This window comes from Carettochelys insculpta, chromosome 6 (genome assembly GCF_033958435.1).
Source record: "Carettochelys insculpta isolate YL-2023 chromosome 6, ASM3395843v1, whole genome shotgun sequence".
In the NCBI taxonomy this organism is placed as follows: domain Eukaryota; kingdom Metazoa; phylum Chordata; order Testudines; family Carettochelyidae; genus Carettochelys; species Carettochelys insculpta.
Window position 1 is genome coordinate 78,792,148 of NC_134142.1, and position 20,332 is coordinate 78,812,479.

The 20,332-nt window shown below is 47.2% G+C and overlaps 1 protein-coding gene across 10 annotated transcripts in view; it reads left to right on the plus strand.

The window, feature by feature from the left end:
- Positions 1-20,332, plus strand: part of DENND5A (DENN domain containing 5A) — a 116,306-nt gene that overhangs the window by 50,008 nt on the left and 45,966 nt on the right. For all 10 annotated transcript variants that reach the window (XR_012645989.1, XM_074997429.1, XM_074997431.1 and 7 more), the window contains 5 exons: positions 10,986-11,303; positions 13,495-13,710; positions 14,556-14,790; positions 15,445-15,595; positions 16,681-16,774. Coding sequence is in view for 9 of the 10 variants with exons in the window: in XM_074997429.1 (XP_074853530.1) it covers positions 10,986-11,303; positions 13,495-13,710; positions 14,556-14,790; positions 15,445-15,595; positions 16,681-16,774 (1,014 nt within the window). In the remaining variant the exon portion in view is untranslated. The remainder of the gene's footprint in view (positions 1-10,985; positions 11,304-13,494; positions 13,711-14,555; positions 14,791-15,444; positions 15,596-16,680; positions 16,775-20,332) is intronic.

Below are 20,332 nucleotides of genomic sequence, written 5' to 3' on the forward strand. Positions count from 1 at the left end.
ATTTTCCCAGATCTGGGCGACTGCCTGCTGAAAGGGGACCTCAAAGGCAGAGGTCTCGCGCATGATACGCGTCACAGCGGACACGTTTCTTCGCTGGGTCTAGTCATCAGCCTCGCAAAGTCAAAGTCCGAACCCACACAACATACAGCGTTTATAGGGGCACGCAGAAACTCTATTACAGCAAGGGTGTACCTACCCGACGCCCGCTTCCGCACAATCAGTTCAGTGGTGAAAGTCATTACATACAGCCCCACGGTGCCGGTCTTAACGTGCCTACAGCTGCTGGGCCATATGGCGGCAGCGATGTTTGTGGTACAGAATGCCAGGTTGCACATGTCAAGCCTGTAGCATTGGCTGGTGAGCGTTTACAAACTGGCATCCCACACTGTCCACAGGGTGGTGTTGCCCACAACAGAGGTGCGCAGATCCCTGGCGTGGTGGGAAAACCCCGAGAATCTGCTAGTGGGGGGTGCCTTTTCACCAACCACAAATTTCTATTTTTCTTACCACCGACGCCTCCCACATGGGATGGGGAGCGCACATCGGCGACAAGGTAACGCAAGGGCTATGGTTCCCTGCGGAACAGGCACTGCACATGTCCATACTGGAGCTCAGATTAGTGTTCAACGCCTGCAAACATTTTCGAGATTACCTACCTGGCAAAGTAGTCGGGATTCAATACCGACAATACCTCCACTATGTTTTACATCAATCGACAAGGAGGAGCACGATCCCGTGCCCTATGTGCAGAAGCACTCCGATTGTGGAATCGGTGCATCACCAACAACATAACATTGAAAGCCTCGCACTTGCCGGGCACTCACAACGTGAATGCAGATCAGCCGAGCAGGCGCTGTGCAATCACGCACGAATGGCAGACCCACTCCGATCTGCTACAGCACGCTTTTCGTACATGGGGGTTTCCCCAGATCGATTTGTTTGCCACCCAATTAAAAAAAAAGGGGTCCCCAGTACTGCTCCAGGCCAGGAGTGGGGTGGGGGTCCCTGGGAGATGCATTCATGTTTTCATGGAAGGGCTCCCTACCTTACACGTTTCCCCCGCAGTGCTTATCCGCAAAGTCTTGCACATAGCCAGAAGGGAGACAACTCGCGTGATACTCATAGTCTCGCTTGGGATAGGCAGCAATGTTTTGCCTTGCTTCTGCGCATGTCAGACCGCCCACTGCTCCCTCTACCGGTGGCGCCGGACTTATTCACGCGGGCTCAAGGGTCCACAGTGCACCCGCACCCTCAGGGTCTGCACCTACAAGCATGGCTAATACATGGCTCAGCTCCTTAAAGAGCACATGTACGGAGGGAGCACAACAAGTCCTGGAATGTAGCCGAAGGACCTCCACCAGGAGGACTTGCAACCAGAAATGGACTCGATTCACAGCCTGGTGTTCCGCCAAGCAGTTAGTTCCCCTTGACGTCACTATACCTGTAATACTAGAATACTTATTGGACCTCAAGAGAGGCGGGTTTTTCTCTATCCTCGCTAAAGGTCCACCTCGCCGCTATATCAACCTTTCGGCATATAGAGGAAGGGCCCATGGTATTTGCCCATCCTATCATTACCAGGTCCTTGAAGGGGCTGGTAAACCTGTACCCCTCCTCGGAAACCACTTCCACCATCGTGGAATTTGGACTTGGCGCTCAGCACGCTATTGGGTCCACCTTGTGCACCATTAGCCACAGTTTCCACATGTCTCCTTACGATAAAAACAACCTTCCTCCTTGCAACTACGTCAGCCCGCAAGGTGCGTGAGCTCACGGCAGTGATGGCAACGCTGCACTGCACAGTATTCTCAAAGGAGGCGGTAACCTTAAGGCTGCACCCAGCCTTTGTTCCAAAAGTCTCTTTGGAGTCCAATCTTAACGACCCAATAGTTTTACCTTCGTTTTACCCGAAGCCTCACAGCTCCGGCAAGGAGGCACGCCTGCATCTGCTAGATGTGAGGAGGGCGTTGGCCTTCTACATAGACAGAACTAAGTCCTTCCGGAAAACGGACAGGCTTCTAGTCTCTCTCGCTACCGGGTCAAAGGGAGAAGGTCTCTCTTCACGAAGAATCTCAAAGCACATTGCGTCCTGTATAAAAATGTGCTTCGAGCTTCGAAAGGCTCCTTTGCTGGCCCCGCCCAGGGCTCACTCCACCAGGGCGGTGGCGGTGTCAACAGCCTTCTTCAAGGGCATCGCATTAACAGACATCTGTAGAGCGGCGACCTGGTCATCCTATGACATCCAAGCATTATGCCCTGCCTCGGGTATTCTAAGAGGATACCCATCTGTCGACAGCAGCCCTCTCGGGGACAAGCTGCACATAAACCGATTACCCACCTCCTTACTTGGGTTACCGCTGGATAGTCACCTATTGTGGAGCACCCACGGGGACCACTCGAAGAAGAAAGAGAAGTTACTCACCTGTAGTAACGATGGTTCTTTGAGATGTGTCCCCGTGGGTGCTCCACCACCCGCCCATCCTCCCCGCTTCGGATCTCTGCCTAGTGTTTTTCAGGAGCATCTGAGGCGGTTGGTCAAGGAACTGGTGGGGACCGGATCGTGCACGCGGCCGGGGGCGCGCAGGGGGGGCGGTGCGCGCCGGCACATGCGCGATCCAGGAGAAACTGCTAGAAGATTTCTGATCTGCAGCGCCGGGCGAGCCAACACCTATTGTGGAGCACCCACGGGGACACATCTCGAAGAACCATCGTTACTACAGGTGAGTAACTTTTCTTTCTGTAAACTAAATGAGTCCAAATCCCTCAGCCTCTCCTCATAGGTCATGTGCTCCAGCCCCTTAATCTTTTTTGTTGCCCTGTGCTGAGCCTGCTTCAGCACGTCCATATCCTTTTTATACCGGGGAGCCCAAAACTGGACACAGTGTTCCAGATGTGGCCTCACCTTTGCCGAATAGAGAGGAATGACCATTTCTTTAGATCTGCTCACAGTGCTCCTCCTAATGCACCCTAATAGGCCGTTAGCCTTCTTGGCTACAAGGGCACACTGTTGACTTATATCCAGCCTTTAATCTACCATAATCCCTAGGTCCCTTTCTGCTGTTCTGCTGCTTAGCCAGTCATTCCCCAGCCTATTACAATGTTTGGGATTTTTCCATCACAAGTGCAGGATTCTGCACTTCTCCTTGTTGAACTATGTCAGATTTCTTTTGGCCCAATCTCTACCCTCCAACATATCTGCCTCTCCCCCTAGCCTAGTGTCATCTGCAAACTTGTTGAGGGTGTAATTCAGTCCCTCATGCAGGTCGTTAATAAAGATGTTGATCAATACTGGCCCCAGAACCGAACCTTAGAGCTCTCCACTTGAAACCGACCTCTGTTGAGATATTGAGCCATTGACCGCTACCTGTTGGGCCCAACCATCAAGCCAGCTTTCTGTCCACCTTATAGGCCATGAATCCAATCTATACTTGCTCAACTTATGGGCAAGAATGTTGTGGGAGACTGTATCAAAAGCTTTGCTGAAGTCAGGGTATATCGCATCTGCTGACTTCCCCGTGTCTCTAACCTCATCACAGAAGTTAGATTGGTCAGGCACGACTTGCCCTTGGTGAATCCATGTTGACTACTCTTGATCACTTCCCCTCTTCCAAGTGCTGCATAATCGATTCTTTGAGGATCCCCTCCATTGTTTTCCCAGGGATTGAGGTAAGGCTGACCAGTCTTTGGTTCCCTTGATTGTCCTTTTGTTTTTTAAAGATGAGCACTACATTTGCCTTTTTCCAGTCATCTGAGATCCCTCCTGATCTCCAAGAGTCTTCAAAGATAATGGCCAAAGGCTCAGCAATGACATCTGCCAATTCCCTCAGTACCCTTGGGTGCATTAGATCCAGACCCATGGATTTGTGTACATCTAGTTTTTCTAGGTAGCTCTTTACTCTTTCCTTCCCTGCTGATGGCTGCCCTCCACCTTCTCATACTGCATTGTCTCGCACCTGAGTGTAGGAGCTGCCCTTGTCGGTGAAGACTAGGGCGAAAAAAAAGCATTGAGTACTTCAGTTTTTCTTACATCATCTGTCACTAGGTTAACTCTTTCATCCATTAATGGCCCCACACCTTCCCTGATAACGCTGTGATTGTTAACATGCCTGTAGACACCCTTCTTGTTACTCTTCACATCCCTTGCCAGCTGCACTTCCAATTGTGCTTTCACTTCCCTAATTACTCCCCCGCATTCTCCAGCCATATGTTTATACTCCTCCTTAGTCACCTGTCCACATTGATTAGTTGGTCCTGACTAGCGTACGTGTAGCTGGAGTTGCTTCTCGTTGAGCAGACATGCTTAAATATTTTGCTGCATTGAAGACCGAGAGCTCAGAATCTTGCAGGATTATGCCCATGGTGTGGGTGTGAGACTAGGAGCTGCATCACAGGCTTCTAAGGAAACCAAAGAATGAAAAGGGAGGAGATGTGCAGGAAGACACGTTTGCAAAAAAACTGAAGTGGAGGGAAGGACAATCTGTTTTACTATTTTTAACATTACTGCTTGAAGTGTGCTTTGTTTATCATGAGTGTAGATCAGAGTACTAGTTACACTTGCTGTCATGCCAAACATAAAAACGTTGTAAGCAAGAACATGAGAATTTTTACTGTGTTGCTTCTTATTTATTTTTAGAAGTAATTTGCATGCTCAGCTAACTTGCAAGAATTGGAGGTATTTTTTAGCACAGGGTTTGTCTGCACATTTCTTTCTGTGAGAAAAATGCAGGTTGGAAAGCACAATGGAAATTCAAACAGTAATCATTTTGACATTTCTGGTGCAATTGAGCAGTGCTGTTTAAGTTCTGGGAGAGTCAGAAAGAAGTAGCGTTTTGCCAAAACACTTATTGTGAATGATGTAGCCATTCTCAGAAGTCAGAATGCTGAGGAGATGACATTGTCACATTTGAAGGTGAAGCTACGCCTTAGGACTGTGTAATGCTTGTCCCCATTAGCTTTCTAATCCCAGCCATTGTAAAGGTTTCACTTCTCAAACTGGATCTTAAGAGGGGCATTGTTCTGTTTTTGTTTTGCTGTTCCAAAACAAAGCCCTTGAACAGCCCTTTGTTTTTCTGAATTCCAACACATTAGATCATCTTGAGCAAGAGAGTTATTTTGAGTAATAGTGGCTGCTTTGTGTTTCTCCAGTTTGTTGGTAGGATGATTTCTTGAGGATGCTGCACATTGACATCCTGATTTGATTGTGATGGTGACTGACTTTAAGTTGTTCCTACTCTTACCTTTAAGACAACCATTTGAAGAGTTTATTTCTACAAGCAGTAGCTGCTGCTGCTACCACCAGCAATTTTAACGCCTGCAAATTCTTATTTGGCAGGAAGTGTAGCAGCATTGTGACTAAATGTTAAAGGCTGTAGTGGATGCTTGCAGTAGTGGAAGAGACTCTTTCCTTGAAATCTTGAACACTTAAAAATGTTCTCTAGTCAAGACAATGCTATGGGGCCAAGTTCTGCCCTCACTCATACCCTGGCAATAGTAACAAAGAGGAAGCCGTGCTAGTCTATACACTATCAAAACAAAAAGCAGTCAAGTAGCACTTTGAAGACTAGCAAAATGGTTTATTAGGTGAGCTTTTGTGGGACAGACCCACATAGCTATGGTCTGAAGAAGTGGGTCTGTCCCACGAAAGCTCACCTAATAAACTGTTTTGCTAGTCTTTAAAGTGCTACTTGACTGCTTTTTGTTTTCATACCCTGGCAGTTAGCCTTTTAAAAGGATTCCCTTGTGTGGTAAGCGTGTTCAGTCTCTCGTGTCTGTACAGAGGTACCTGGGTTTAGGTCTTGTGATGCTGCATCTGCTGTGCATGTGCTTAGTTCCATTGACCTGAGTGCATAAAGCTAAAGTTTTTGCAGGACTGAGATGTGGGATACCAAGGTGAGAGGTATCTTGATGTTACATGAGTGCTTCTGAACCTTCTTCATACTGTAACCCTGTGCTGCAACAAAAGCATTTTTTTCTTGGCGTTCTTCCCACGTAGTCACAATAGGAAGGACAAAGCAACTCTCGGACACCTGCTTGTGATCCCTTCGTTGAGAACCTCTGCTACACAGACCCCTGCTGTACACAGGCCTTTACTCTGTTTTATATCCATTCAGGGGAGGAGTCTGAGTTCATGCAATGTGCATCTGCTAATGTTCAAAACAGAACTGTTTTTCTATTCTCAGCGTAATGACAGGGTGGGAACTTACTCATTGTCAAGCAAATAAGCTATTTTCGCTGCTTTTTAAGTGTCCTTTTGGGAAACATTGCTGCATTGTCCTCCTTTGTTTTTAAAAGGAAAGACACAGACTTGATGCAGGAATTACTGATGAGAGTGTGTTCTGTAGAAAGACAGTGGTCCCTCCTGGTTTCAAAATGAGCTTTTGCCATTTACTCCATGAGCCTGGGATTTCACCATATGAATCTATGAAAATTGATTTTATCCATCACACTCATAACATTGATAGATTTGAAGCTCTATTTATTCCGGTCCATAAAAGTTTGATTACCACGCAGGCTATAACATATAACCATTAAACTCTATATAGCATTGATGTAATATTTTACATAATATTGACTGATTGCCGCAGGAGGCTGGGAAGAACCTTTTTATTGCACAATTGAGTTCAACATTGGGTGTGATTGAAAAAACCCCTGGCATTGAGTCTCAGAGCCTGGGTCAGCTAATTGGCTTGTAGGGCTTGGGCTTTGGGGCAAAAGAATTAGGCTGGAGCCTGGGTTTTCAGACACTCCTCCTTGTGAGACTCCAAAATCCCTGTTCCGAGCCAGGCTGAGACCAGATTACGCTGTCCTTGTATAGCCTTTGGAGCCAGTTGTTCCCATGCAGTGGATCTTTTTATTGCAGTGTAGATGCACCCTAAGTGTGCTATATTTTTCTGTGGCCTTTTGCAGCATGAAGTAGTGTCTAAAGATAAAGGCAAGATATTTGACAAAATGAACCATATATGGCAAAGGAAATATGGTTTTGTCCTTAAAATTTTGAAACCAGAGGCTAGCTTTGTGATGTCCCATCAGCAATTGTGCCCTGTATTTCCATTGTTTAAATTGAAAAGGGTTTGGTTGTACCAGGAAAATGGGATGTGTCTGGAATGGGATTGCTTCTCATAAAACCATACAGAAAGGGACAGAATCACCAGGCAGGTGAAAGGCACTGGCTGGGGGTGCTCCCCTGCCTGTCCACAACTACCCTATCCCTGAGACAGCTACCACCAAGATGCCCTTTAGGGAGGGCCTGGTGGGAGGTGCACCAGCCCCCAGCCCAGGCAAAGCATTAGCAGGGTCTAATCCAGCATGCTGACAGTGGGGCCTGCCTGGTGCGAACATGGGGCATGAAGCACCCGCCTTGCTTATCTTGCCTTAAGACCGAGCCCCTACCCCCCAATTTGTATGGGAACATTGCTGGCTGTTCCCCTTTGCCAGGAAGTGAGATAAGTGCACAGTTCTCTGTATTCCTCACTCTGATTGGGGAGCACAGGGGCAGATGAATCTGGATCTGCCCCAGCTGAGGGCATTTCCTTCTACTGGCTGTGCCTGCTGGAGGTGCAGTGGCCATGGAGAGGGCCTTCTCCTCTGGCCCCAAGCTGTTGTGGTGAGGGTCTGGGCAGAAGGGAGGGTGTAGGGTCTGGGAGGGAGGGGGCAGAATCAGGGTGCATGTGGGGAGTCTGGGCAGGAGGAGGGTGCAGGAGAGGGGTGTTGGGAGCTGGGGGGACAGGAGGAGGAGCAGGACCAGTCAAGGAGTGCAGGGTCTGGGTGATGGAAGTGCACTTACCTGCTGACCCCTGGATGCACACAGCTCTCTGCCCCCTTCCTCCACTCCCAGGCACCGCTCTCCCCTGCTCTGATTGGCTGGAATTCCATCCAGTCAGAGCAGTGGGATGAGGCCTCCAGGCAGTGCTGCCAAGGCAGTCACTGCTTCCCCTCCCCTCGGCGGGGGGAACAGCAGCAAGCGGCAGAGCTCACAGTCTGGATATGGACCACGGCTTGCCTGAGGCAGCCTGCAAGACTCCAGGTTCCAAACTGTCCACCCTGCTGCGGTCCAGATGCTATGGAGGGGAGCCCTGAGCCTTGGGGTCCAGACCCAGAGTATGGGCTGGGGGTTCCCCACCACCAGTCTGCCCCTTCGGATATAAATGTAGTTTGCATGTGTCTGAAGGCTGGTGCTGCAGACTGCATACACACCTGAGATCTACAGTGGTAAAGCTACTTTGGTATTGAACATCAGTCCAAACCAACATATGTGCCATGAAAAGTTACTTGTAAGGGCTGGAAGATGAACCCAGCCGGAACGTTTATTTACTGCAGAATAACCAGTTGGAGTCCATTAAGAATCCCCATTGTTGGGGGCAGACAGCAGAGGTGCTTATGAGCAGCCAGGCACAGCTCCAGCCCACCAGGTGCACAGGGACAGGGTGTGCATCTGGGAGGCCCTACAAGAGAGCACCTGCCATGGGACCCTTGGGTCTGGGGCCCTACTCCCTGTCCACCACCACTCCTCCCTTCTTCCCCTCAACCCTCCTCCCCCTCCCCCTCCCCAGTAGAGAGAGACACATGGGGGTGGTGAAAACAGAACTGTTACTAACATGAAAACAAATGATTGTCTCAGAAACCTTTTTTCCAATAACAAACTATTTACATATATGTATAGTGGGAGAGGGGCTTGGGACAGGGGGGCGGGCCCTGAGTGGTGTTGGCTGCAGGATCTCCTCCTGCAGCAGGTTTGGGGTCCCTGTTGGGGCTGGGATGGGGCTGGGAACAGGGAGGTATGTGCAGGGCTGGGGTGGGAAAAGGGTGGGGGGGGGGTCCTGAGGATTAATTTCCCCCTGCAGGACCTGCAGCACCACCTGGGGAATAGGGTTGGGAGGGGCAGGGGTGGGGCGGGGAGCAATGGTGGTGGAGGGGAGGCGGGCAGCAAGGGCTGCAGGCATGGAGGCCTAGGCTGCTCTGGCCACCCAGATGGCCAGGATGCAGTCTATCCTGGCCATCAACTGGTCCCAGGCCCACACCAGCTCCTGTCACCACTCCTGGTCCTCCCGCAGCCACTGCTCCAGCAGATTGTTTTGCTGGCTGAGGGTGGCCATGGCCGAGCAGCAATGGCCCTTCCAGTTGCAGGCCTGCCCTGGCGGTGGTGGGATGCCATACTTGTGGGGTGCTGCTCCTGGGCTGGCTGGCCCTGGTGGTGTGGTGGGGTTGGCCTGGCCCTTGGGTGGTGCAGCTCCAGGGAATGAAGGGGAGACAGTGAGTTTTTCCCGCAACACAGCCACCACCAACCCATCCCCAGGCCATGGGACAGGGCTGTCCTGGGAGTGCATGCCTGTGCCCTCTGCATGGGGACCCCACGGTGTCTCGGGGACAGGGCTGACTGCTGCGTTCCCCCATCCCCAGCCCAGTCGGCTAGAATCCTGTGTGGGGGGAGGGTGTCTGGCCACAGAGGGGTCCCTACCTGGGTGGTGGGTGAGCTGGGCACAGACTGGCCCTCCCAGGGCCCCCTCACATGTGCTGCCAGCAGCGCTGTCAATGGGGGCAGATGCTGCTTGTTGCCTGTGGGCATGCTCGGGTGCCAGGGTACACTCCTTGGGTGTGTGTATGGGGTTGCGTCATTGCGTTTGGCTGGCCCGCTCCCAGCCATGGCAGGGCAGGCACCTTCCCCGGGGGCTTGTGCGCCCCCTGTGAAGCTAGCAGTGCGCTGGCACTGTGCCCAGGGACTACCTGCTGAGCCTGTGTGGGACAAGCTGCTGAGCACATGGTTGCATGTTCTGGGTTCACAGTGTGGGTTGCCGCCCAAGCTGGCCTGGTCAGGCTCTTGGTGTTCCCTGTCTTTCCCCCCCAGTCCTGGTGTGTGCGACTTGTGACATACCCACCAGGTGGTCCACCAAAGATGTATGGAGAAACCCTGGATGTTGCCTCACTCAAGGGGCCTGAATCTAGGATGATGGTGGGTGTCCCCTGACTGTACTCAAGGTTCCTGGCTGCTCTAGCTCCAACTGCATTGGAGTGGTCTCCTCTGCTGTCAACGACCTCTTGACTGGGGGCACCCTCCTTCTCCCTGTGGAGATAGTGTAGCCCTGTGTAATAGGGAAGGTGGCTGTGCCTGCCCTTGACCTCCGCCATGTATTCTGGGCCCGCACGTAGCCTTTGCGGAGCTCGTTCGGTTTGACCTGCACCTGCTCCAGGGTGTGGGCTGCGTGGCAACACTCCGCCAGGGCTGTGGCAAGGTGGGCATACCCTGGGGCGATCCGGTGCTTGGCCCGTGGAGTCAAGGACTATGGCCTCTTTGCCCCAGAGGGCCAGGAGGTCTGGCAGCTGGACCAGCAGGGGGCCCGCTTCTTTGATGCCCAGGGTGGCTCCTGGGATCCCTCAGGCACATACAGCGGGGGCCCTGGGAGGTCTCTGGTGCCCTCTGCCATTGTTCTGTGTCCTAGGGAGTGACTGTGAGGGTACAGAGCTAGCAGCGTAGTGGGTCTACTGCGGGCACACTCTCAGCTTCCTGTCATGGGGTTTCCAGGGCTCCCTGTGCCTTTAAAAGTGGCTGGAGGCAGACAGCATAGAGCTGTGATTACAGTGTAGAGGACATCTCGTGGGTCCAGCTGGCTGGTGCCATGGAGGACCCCTCTGTCAACAGAAAGGCCTCCTGGAGCATCTACACGGCTTTTTTTGTTGACAGAACCTGTTGACAGAGACACTCTGCCTCATCCCGGAGAGGCAGAATGCTGCTGGTGGAAGTGTCGAGTTTTGTTGACGGAGTGTTGACAAAACCCATTTTGTGTGTAGCTGCTCCGTGGATTTTGTTGACAAAACTCTCTCTCATGTAGACGTAGCCTTGGAGTGTGCTGTTAAGTCCAAAAGACTGAGGCTGTGGTAACTCAAGGAGTGTATGTGGAGCATAGGTATAATACGTAAAATGACTCTCTCTTTAAAGTGTTCAATTCCATGTTTGAAGTTTAACGTTATACTATCCTGACCCAATTTTTCAGGCCAACCTATGCTTTGTGGACATAGACAACCATTTCATTGAACTTCCAGAGGATTTGCCCCAATTCCCCAATAAACTTGAATTCATTCAGGAAATCTCTGAAATCCTAATGGCATTTGGAATTCCACCTGAGGGAAACCTGCACTGCAGTGAAAGCGCCTCGAAGATGAAGAACCTCCAAGCATGTGACATAGTTTCTGATAAAAGAAATGGGAACGTGGCAGGATCACCTTTAAATTCCTATGAACTGCTAAAGGAAAATGAGACCATAGCAAGGCTGCAGGCACTTGTTAAAAGAACAGGTGTGAGCCTAGAAAAGGTAAGTTATGGAATTGCATGTATTCTCTTTGGGAATTGTATTGTAGAATTGCACTATCTGGTGAGTGAGTGAGATTTAGAGAGTGATGGTCTGAATACGTAGACATTATCTTCGCTAGAAATAAGTGTGTTTAATACATTAGCTGACCTATAAGAACACCATAGTATAGACAAAAGCAAGTTGTCAGGGTATGGTCAGGGTTAACACCTTGGCTGCACCTTCATGTTTGCTTTGCCCTGTTGACATGTTAAAAATAGTTGCCTTGCCTACACTATTCTTAACTGTGTATGCCAGTTCTGGCTGTGGGGAAAAAATGTGTGTTTTTAATAGTGATTGGCTAATGTGCGTTATTTGTGGAGACTAGTCTTCACTTTGACAGAAATTATGTTGGCATCTCACTCCCTCAGTTTCTCTACCTGTAGAATGTGGATAATGCTATACTTGCTTCAGAAATGCAACAAATCTTTATTCATTAGTGTTTAAGCGTTTAGGGCCTGGTTTTCAGAGATATTGAGCACATACAGCTCATACCGTCTCTGCACTTCTGAAATATCAGCATAAATGTTCCTGAAAGGTCTCCGAGATTTGTGTTATGCTTCTGATATAGAGGGAAGAGTCAGGTTTGTTTTGTTTTTGTTTTGTGTGTTTTAAATTGCTCCACATAGATCTCCCCTTAGTAAGGCTGATTCTTGCTTGTGTTGCTGAAGTTAGTGATACAAAAGGGGAAATGAAATGGAGGATCTGGCTTATGGCCATAAAATGCCCTGTGGGGGCGGGGGAAGAAAAGTAAGGGTGAGCATTCATAGATTGTCACCTCAGCTGTTTTCTCTCTCTTCCTAGGTTTCTCTCTCTCTCTCGCTCTCTCTCTCTCTCTCTCTCTCTCTCTCTTTAGAGGAAATTGGAAAGAAGCTTTTGTTTTGCTTATTGCATTGGGAAATAGCAGGAATGTCACCTCTTATAAGTTTCTGTGCTCTCAGGCCTCTCTGCGCTCTGCTCCATTTTAGAAAACCATTTCCAACTTCCCACTCCCCTCTTACTAATTTCTGTAAAAGTGTCTGACTCTGGAGGCGGGGGCATAACTTGTTTAGTTTTTTCTTTTTAAACTCTTTGGGAAACAAAAACTGTTGCTGAAGTGGCTAGCTGATAGTGCCTGGCTCTAAAGCTAGAAATATTTTCAAAATTTGGGACATTATGTCTAGAATAGAGTTCTTTAACTGTTTGTTGTTGCAGCTGTCTACATAGGAGAGAAATCATTGCAGAATCCATGGATACAGCTGGTCCTTGGCTAAGGGCTTTAGACCAGGCATTGCACTCTGTGTAGTACAAGCCATGTGGCTTAAAACGCAGTGAATAGCTGTTGTGTGTGTCTGCAAGTCATTGTGCAGATGTGGAAACCACAAGATATTCGAACAAATTACTTGTCCTGTAATCAAGGCGGGAGATATGAATAAGCACCTTTGCAGATATTGTACATAGTTAGTCATGTCTGAGATTTTCATAGTTACCTAATAAACTGGGCACCTAATTAGTGAGTGAGAAATTGAGCCTCCAGATCCTCTCTGTAGGTTTGAAAACCTTAGTACATGTCCTTTTAGAAAGTACATTTGAAAGCAATGTTTTGCTGTTAGAGGAGTGTGTGGTGTGGCTTTTTTTTCCTCTAAATCAAGTATCTGATCTTGGAAAAATGATTTCTCTCTTTGCATAACAACTCTTGATTATGCACGTCTTTATTAATTTGAAGGTCAATACATAATAACTCAGAGCAGCAATAAATGCGGATTTATGATACACTTGAGAGAAATGCATAATCCTCTAGTGAGTCTGATTAGTAAAGTCGCATATGATCTCAGAATAGTTGCTTTTTTTTATTAACACCAAAAAAAGTAAATGGTGTCAGTACGTGTTCTATATGTGTTTTAAGATGCTTATATTTAGCATTTTGAACATTGGAAGCATATATCCAGTTTATTATGGGAGCGCTAATATCTGATGCCAGTAGCTGAATTATTAAACATTGCTCTCTTTGAGAGCACTATTTGGAATCTTATGGTTATAGGTTAGAAGGCTGATTGAAAGCATAAGAACAGAATAACAAACTGGGCTGGAGAGTGGGCCTGCTGTCCTTTTATGTACCTAAATCTCACATGAAGGTAGGAAAACATTTTGTTGTTCTGTGGTCTCTTCTTCTCAGCTGGAGGTGCGAGAGGAGACTAGTGGCAAAAAGGATCTCAAAGTTCAATGTGATGAAGAAGAATTCCGGGTTTACCAGCTGAACATCCAGATCCGAGAAGTTTTTGCCAACCGTTTTACGCAGATGTTCGCTGACTATGAAGTGTTTGTCATTCAGCCCAGTCAAGACAAGGAGTCTTGGTTTACCAACAGGGAGCAGATGCAGAACTTTGATAAAGTAAGTTAGAAAAGAAGTGCAAAACTGAGTCATGTTTGTTTAAATAGTTATTACTCAGACCTGAAACTACAAGTTGTTATAGAGAGAGGGAGAGTGTGAGTGTGTACGGGGAACAGGGAAGGAATGTGGTGAAGGTGTCAGTTTCTTCATGGAAACGTTCCCATCAGCTGTGAAATAGAGAGATTATTTTATATATATTTGACTTGAAGATATTCTAGTGCTTGTGGTGTAGAACAAAATTAGATAACAGTTGGCTGCCCCATGTCCTTTAAGGCTTGGATCCCGAGAACCAGCCCATGGTGCAATGTCAACACAGCTGTTTTTAGAGCAGTTGCATGAGCTGTTGTTGATTGACCTGGATATGGAGGCTCACTGCCATTGGCTGTGATGACCTACATTCTGGGACTGGTTCAACTAACACCCAGTGAAGCAAGTGAAAAGACTCCCATTGACTTAAGTGGGATTTGGTTCAAAACATATAACCCATTGTTGGTTCTGCCAGTGGGGGAGCTGAGCTCAGCTAAAATCTAAAAATCTTGTTTTTTTGTAAAGTTCTGTATGTTTCAGATATAAATAAAGTGCTGGAAATAGATGATTGTTAGGCAAACTAAATGAGTTTACATAGTGTATATTTCAAGGTGGAGTTGGCGTGCACAGTAAAAGGGAACGTTGTCTCCAACGTGCTCTCCCTCCCCCAAAACAGGATGCTCCAGATCTCTAAAACTCTTCATTATGTCCTTGATCAGGAATACTTTCACTTTGATGATATACAGAACTGTAACAAGGTATCATTCGTATATATGTATAGTATCTAAAAATAAAAAAGTTTGTCTCTTGTTCACTAGGCATCTTTTTTGTCGGACCAGCCTGAACCTTACTTGCCTTTTCTCTCAAGATTTCTGGAGACACAGATGTTTGCATCTTTCATTGACAATAAGATTATGTGCCATGATGATGATGACAAAGACCCAGTTTTGAGAGTGTTTGACTCCAGAGTAGATAAAATTAGACTGCTAAATGTTAGGACACCAACTCTGCGCACATCTATGTATCAGAAGTGCACTACTGTTGATGAGGCAGGTAAGACTAAGAAGCAGTTCTCTTTGAAATATAAGATGCGACTGTGGTTCTCACTAGCCCCTTGAGAATTAGACAACTGGTTGAAATAAGATATTTTACTAGTTATAATATCAATCTAAACAGCTTAATGTTTCAAAAGCCAACAACAAGAACTCAAGATTGAGGCTCTAGTGGAGAAATAAATTCTCTAATGGAAAGGGTGGCGTGAGAACCTGAGCAAGCTCTGAGAGAGAGATCTGTAAAGGGCAAAATGAGATCAGCTGTCGTCTTCAGTGCATGAGGGTGGGATATTCCCCATAAGACAAGCATCTTGCTGCTCTTGCTGGCAGTCCTTTGATACAGTAGGGACTTGTACATAAACCTCCCTGTTCAAATATTAATCAATGGGGGGATTCTCCTGCCCCTTCAAATTTAAAATTTTTTTTTTTCTTTTTACTATATATGGTAACTAAAAGGAAGGTTATCTACAGTGCTTAGTGATTTGAAAAAAGTGTGTATGTGTGTCTGTTGCAGTCTGGTAGCAGCAGCAGCTTTGGTAAGGCAGTGCTTAAGGTTCTCTCTTGCTTCTCCCAACACTTTCAGCACTGGTTGTCTGTCTGTAAAGTACATGCTTAAGAAATGCCCCCCTCTCCTTTTTTTTTTTTCCCCTTTCAGAGAAAGCAATTGAGTTAAGACTTGTGAAAATAGATCACACTGCAGTCCACCCACACTTGTTAGATATGAAGATTGGACAAGGGAAATATGAACTTGGGTTTTTCCCCAAGCTTCAGTCTGATGTACTGTCTACAGGACCAGCAAGCAACAAGTGCGTAAGCAAATTTTATTGGGCACTGGATATTGGTGAGATCTGAATCATAACACCAAAGCTGAGATTTCAGAATGCAAATTCAATCACCTTGTAAATGAGAAATGTCAGAATGGCACTTCAGAATCTGATGGACTCTTAAGGATCCTTTCAGTAACAAAATGAAGCAAGGAGACCATTTCTGCAGTAGGCACAGAGTTAGTCTTTGAGTGACTTCAGTTGATACTGATTAAAAGAAAGAGAGCCCTGTGCCAGAGTGGAGTTAAAAGCTAATCCCTTAGCATAAGAGACCTCTCATAGAAAGCGAGAGGAAAGAGGAAGAAGAGGTTAGTACCTGCAGAGGTGGCCAAGATGCCTAAAAGAAGTGCAAACTAGAAACCAAGTGCATGAGATGGTAGTTTTGTTTTTTTCCCTAAGAACATATTCTTCCAGGCCAGTGGTGGACAACCTATGTCTCAGGGGCCAGATCTAGTCCATTGGGCTTCTGTGTGTGGCGCACTAGACCTTTTGTTTACCATTGCCCATGTACAGGGTTACCAGATTCTGCTGGTTTTCATCCACATAGTTTTTAATCTTACTGGTATTACTAAAATGATATGCACCTAAAGCCAGGGCATGTAAAGTAAGGTGTGTACTGATTGCACACAGCACTGACTGCGAGAGCTGTGTGCTCCCTTTGAATCAAACCAAAGTGCTGCTCTGGTTCAATCAGCTCACCTTGCAAATTCTAGGTACATATGTGCAGCTGATAAAACTACCCTATCTAGGGAGACCATCGTGGTTACAACAATCTTGTGGCCCGTTGAGGTTGGCCCTCACTGGTAGACCTTTTATTTTCAAATAGTACAGGCTCTTGGCTTACAAAGTGGTGCTAAATACAATCCGTCCTTATGTGTGCTGGCCGCTAACCTGTGTTTGGCATGGTTCTGGCATGCCTGTTGCTAGTGCCTGTTGTCAATAAGTATTATTTTTTGCAACGTCGTCAAGCCCTGTTAGGATTCCAAGATGGAAACCTTTGCTCCTGCTTTTTGCTCTTTTTTTTTCTCATTTTTGGTAGCTAATGAGTGATCTTGTTGGATCTGTAGATGGACAAAGAGAAATGCACCTGCACAGTGGAGGCGGAAGGACAGACAAAAACAACACACTGAGCACCTGCGTCTGGACAATGATCAGAGAGAGGTGAAAACTGTTCTGTAACTACACAATGAATTTCATTGCAGAAATCATACCTTCTTCCCTACAAAATGTCAAGTCAGTTGTTCCACAATAAACCTCAGCTCTTCCTTACTCTGATCTTTCAGAAATAAAGAGGAGATCATCAGCTAGTGTAAAAAGTGATAGCTCCGTTGGCTTTAAAGGATCTATGCCAGTCAGGATGTGTCCCAAGAATGTGAAAGCAGTAGTAAAAAAATGGTAACAGTGCTTAAATATGGTGCTTAAATACGGCAAAAGTCAGATGTCAGTATGCTGGTAGATCTGCATTGTCTGTTTTGAGTCTTGGGCTGTGTTTGAAAGGTGCATTGTCGAAAGTGTTGATTTTTGGCTATAAATGTACTATGGATCCTGTCTGCTTTGTGATTATTCAAAACAGCTCCCCTTTTGTAAAAAGTGGTGTTCCTTTGGTAGGTATACTTTTGGTGTTTTGAGGAGGGGGCTGGCTAGAATGGAAGAAACTCCAAGAATCTCTATGTGAACCTTATGAACTGGTATGAATTGGGTCGTATGATGCCACCTACTTTGTGGTTACTTAAGCAAGAACAAAATACTTCCCTCAACTTTCATTTTACAAAAAATGATTAAGTGTTGTGTGAGAATCATTTTTAAGATGTTTTAGATTTATTTTTAAAGTACTTGAATTGATGTGTGCTTATATATAACAAATTGGGTTATGTTTTATATTGGGGAGAAAAACTCTCTTTAAAGTTTTTATCAAGGCTCTTGCAAGAAATAAGGATTTTTAAAATGTTTTTTGTTCATTCATTCCATCATTACATCCAAAAGGTTGAATGGCATTTTCCATCACAAACTTTATTTTACAGGATTTTATGATTTTTGGTTGTAAAAACTGTAGTTGGAGATGAAATTAGTTCAAGTGATGTCCCTGTGGTGTTGGGCCATTCCAGCACAGCAGATCAGAGATTTTGATAGCCATAGTCAGCTGGACTGCGCATACGTGGTTGGCGTCTCACTCCGTTCGTGTCCTTTTTGTCATGTGTGTGGTCCGGTGCAAGCCAGTTCCTTTCAAGCCACCCTGGCCGCAGACGGAGCCAAGAGTTCTCTCCTCAGATATATTTTCCTCTCAAATACGTGTTACGTAATTCTCCAGTTAGTTATAGTTAGTTTAGCAGTTAGTGTTTAGTTAATCTGTTTTTCTTTTTGAAAAAAGAGTTTTTACTTCATTGTTATATTTCAGTATTTAGCGGTTCCTTTTTTTTGTGTTAAAACGTTCTCCTCGAACGTTCAACCATGACAGTTTAAAAAAAGAGAAAGAATAGAAAACCGATTTAACAGGATGCCTGCTTCCTCCACCTTCAAGAAGTGTGACTTGTGCAGCGAGGCAGTGCCAGCCTTTGATGGCCACTCTTTGTGCATTTGTTGCCTGGGCAAAGTGCACGTTCCTTAGAAGTGCCCTCGTTGTTCAAAACTTAGCGCGAGGGCCCACTGGGACAGAGAAATGTGTCTTTGAATTATCTTGTTTGATAAAATCCTGCAGCCAGCAGAATCGCTAAGGAGCTCAGACAATGCTACGTCACATAAATTAAGATCCTCGCCACCAGGCTCGCTCCCTTCAAAAAAGATGAAAGCATTGCCCACCAGGTCCTGCCATCCCTTTCAAGAAGCAGGGTAGGCGATGCTGGTAAATCTGAGGCTTCTTGCACCATCCCTTCTCAGTTGAAGGTGGTGATGGCGCCAAAGAGTAAAAAGCCAGCACCCATGGTGTCAATGGCACAGGGCCAGTCGCAAACAAAAGTGACATTGGCATTGTCCTTGTTAACCACACCAACTGTACCAACTACCTTGGTATTGACATTGCACTGGCACCAAACCAAGAAGCACTGCAGCCCTACACCGGATTTGCTATCACCAGTGTTCTCTCTGGCACTGTTGCTCTTGCCTCTGGCACTATGGTTGCTGGTTTTGCCCTCCCATGCTGTAGGAAAGTCTGGTTCCCTGCTCTCGCCTTATCTATGATGACTGTATCCCTTGTTGGAGGAACTGCAACGGGAAGATTATCGTTCCAGGCACGTCTCTGTCACCTCCACTTTCATCCAGGACCTCATACAGGTGTTCTTACCATCCAGTATTACCTCAAGTGTAACATTAGCAGGACTACATGGTCATTACTCATCGTGACACTTCTCACCGAACACACTCTGTCACCACTATGGCAACCGCTATCATCACAGATCTCATTACTGTCATTCCTAAAGACCTAGATCTTCTGAAAGGTCACCTTACCCCTGCAGCTCTCCATGGGAATCCTCATCTCTGGACTGTCCTCCCATCTCCAGACCTCAGCCTTTATCACCTCAGTGCACACGTTCTGAGTTTGAGGAGGATCCAGTCTCGGAGCTAGAAGATGCCCGCCAGACACATCCCCACCGGATATTTCGTCCTCTTCCCCAGATGACATTTCTGCCCCAGGTGATCTTGGACAATTTTTGGTCACTTTTTAAAAGGGTTGCTGCAAGCTAAGAGCTCCAACCTACTGAAGTGCAGGAGAAGCAGCACTGGCTTCTACAGAACTTACAACCTGCACAAAGTTCTAAAATAGCTGTCCCCTTGGATGATGCTGTGCCAGAAGCTGCAGATGATATTTGGCAAACACCTTCTTCAGCTCCACCAACAAACAAGCGGAGGGATAGGAAGTACTTTGTCTCCTCAAAGAGCACGGAGTTCCTGTTTATGCATCCCCAGCCTAACTATAATTGTGGATGCTGCCCAATGTAGATCAGCTGTTCCTAAACTTTTTGGCATCACACCCCCACCCTTTTGATTTTTGAGAAACCCTCATGCCCCCCACCTCTTCTTTACCGTCATCCAACCCCCATTTTAGTAAAAAAAAATCAATTAGTAATTTTAAAATAAACACAAGAACTTGATATAAAAATGTTATTTAAAATTAAAAATAAGCATATCGTTTTTCTTAGCCCCTTGCGGGTGCATGGTTCAGCCCCAGCTGGCCAGCTGCCTGAGTCCTGTGGCAGCCGCCAAAGCTGCCCATGCCAGTTGCCCACCTGCCTGAGCCTTGCACTACCAGAGCTGCCTGCCTGAGCCACACACTGCCAGCCACCCACCCTCCTGCCAGCTGCCTGAGCCCCATGCTGCTGGGGCCAGCCCAGGTGCCCTCTTGAGCCTGACACTGCCAGGGCCAGCTGCATGCCTGCCAGCCAGAGCCCCACGCTGCTGGAGCTAGCTGTCCACCCGCCAGCTGCCCAAGCCCCACGCAGTCAGGGCCAGCTCTTACCCCAGTCCATTTCCCTCTCCCGAGCAAGGCACCTCTAGCCTCACATCTAACCCCATCCTCTTCCTGCCCCTCCCTGCTACCTCTCCCCCACAACCTACACTCACTCGTCTTTGCAGAATGCAGCTAACTCCACATGGGTCTTCACCAGCTGCCTGCTTTTTATAGTGGCTGTGCCATGTCACTCATGTAAAATGGCAGGGGCTGAGAGCCGGAAGCAAAGGCCAGCTTTTTTCTTGGGGTGGCAGGAATGAGATGGACAGTCTGGCTAG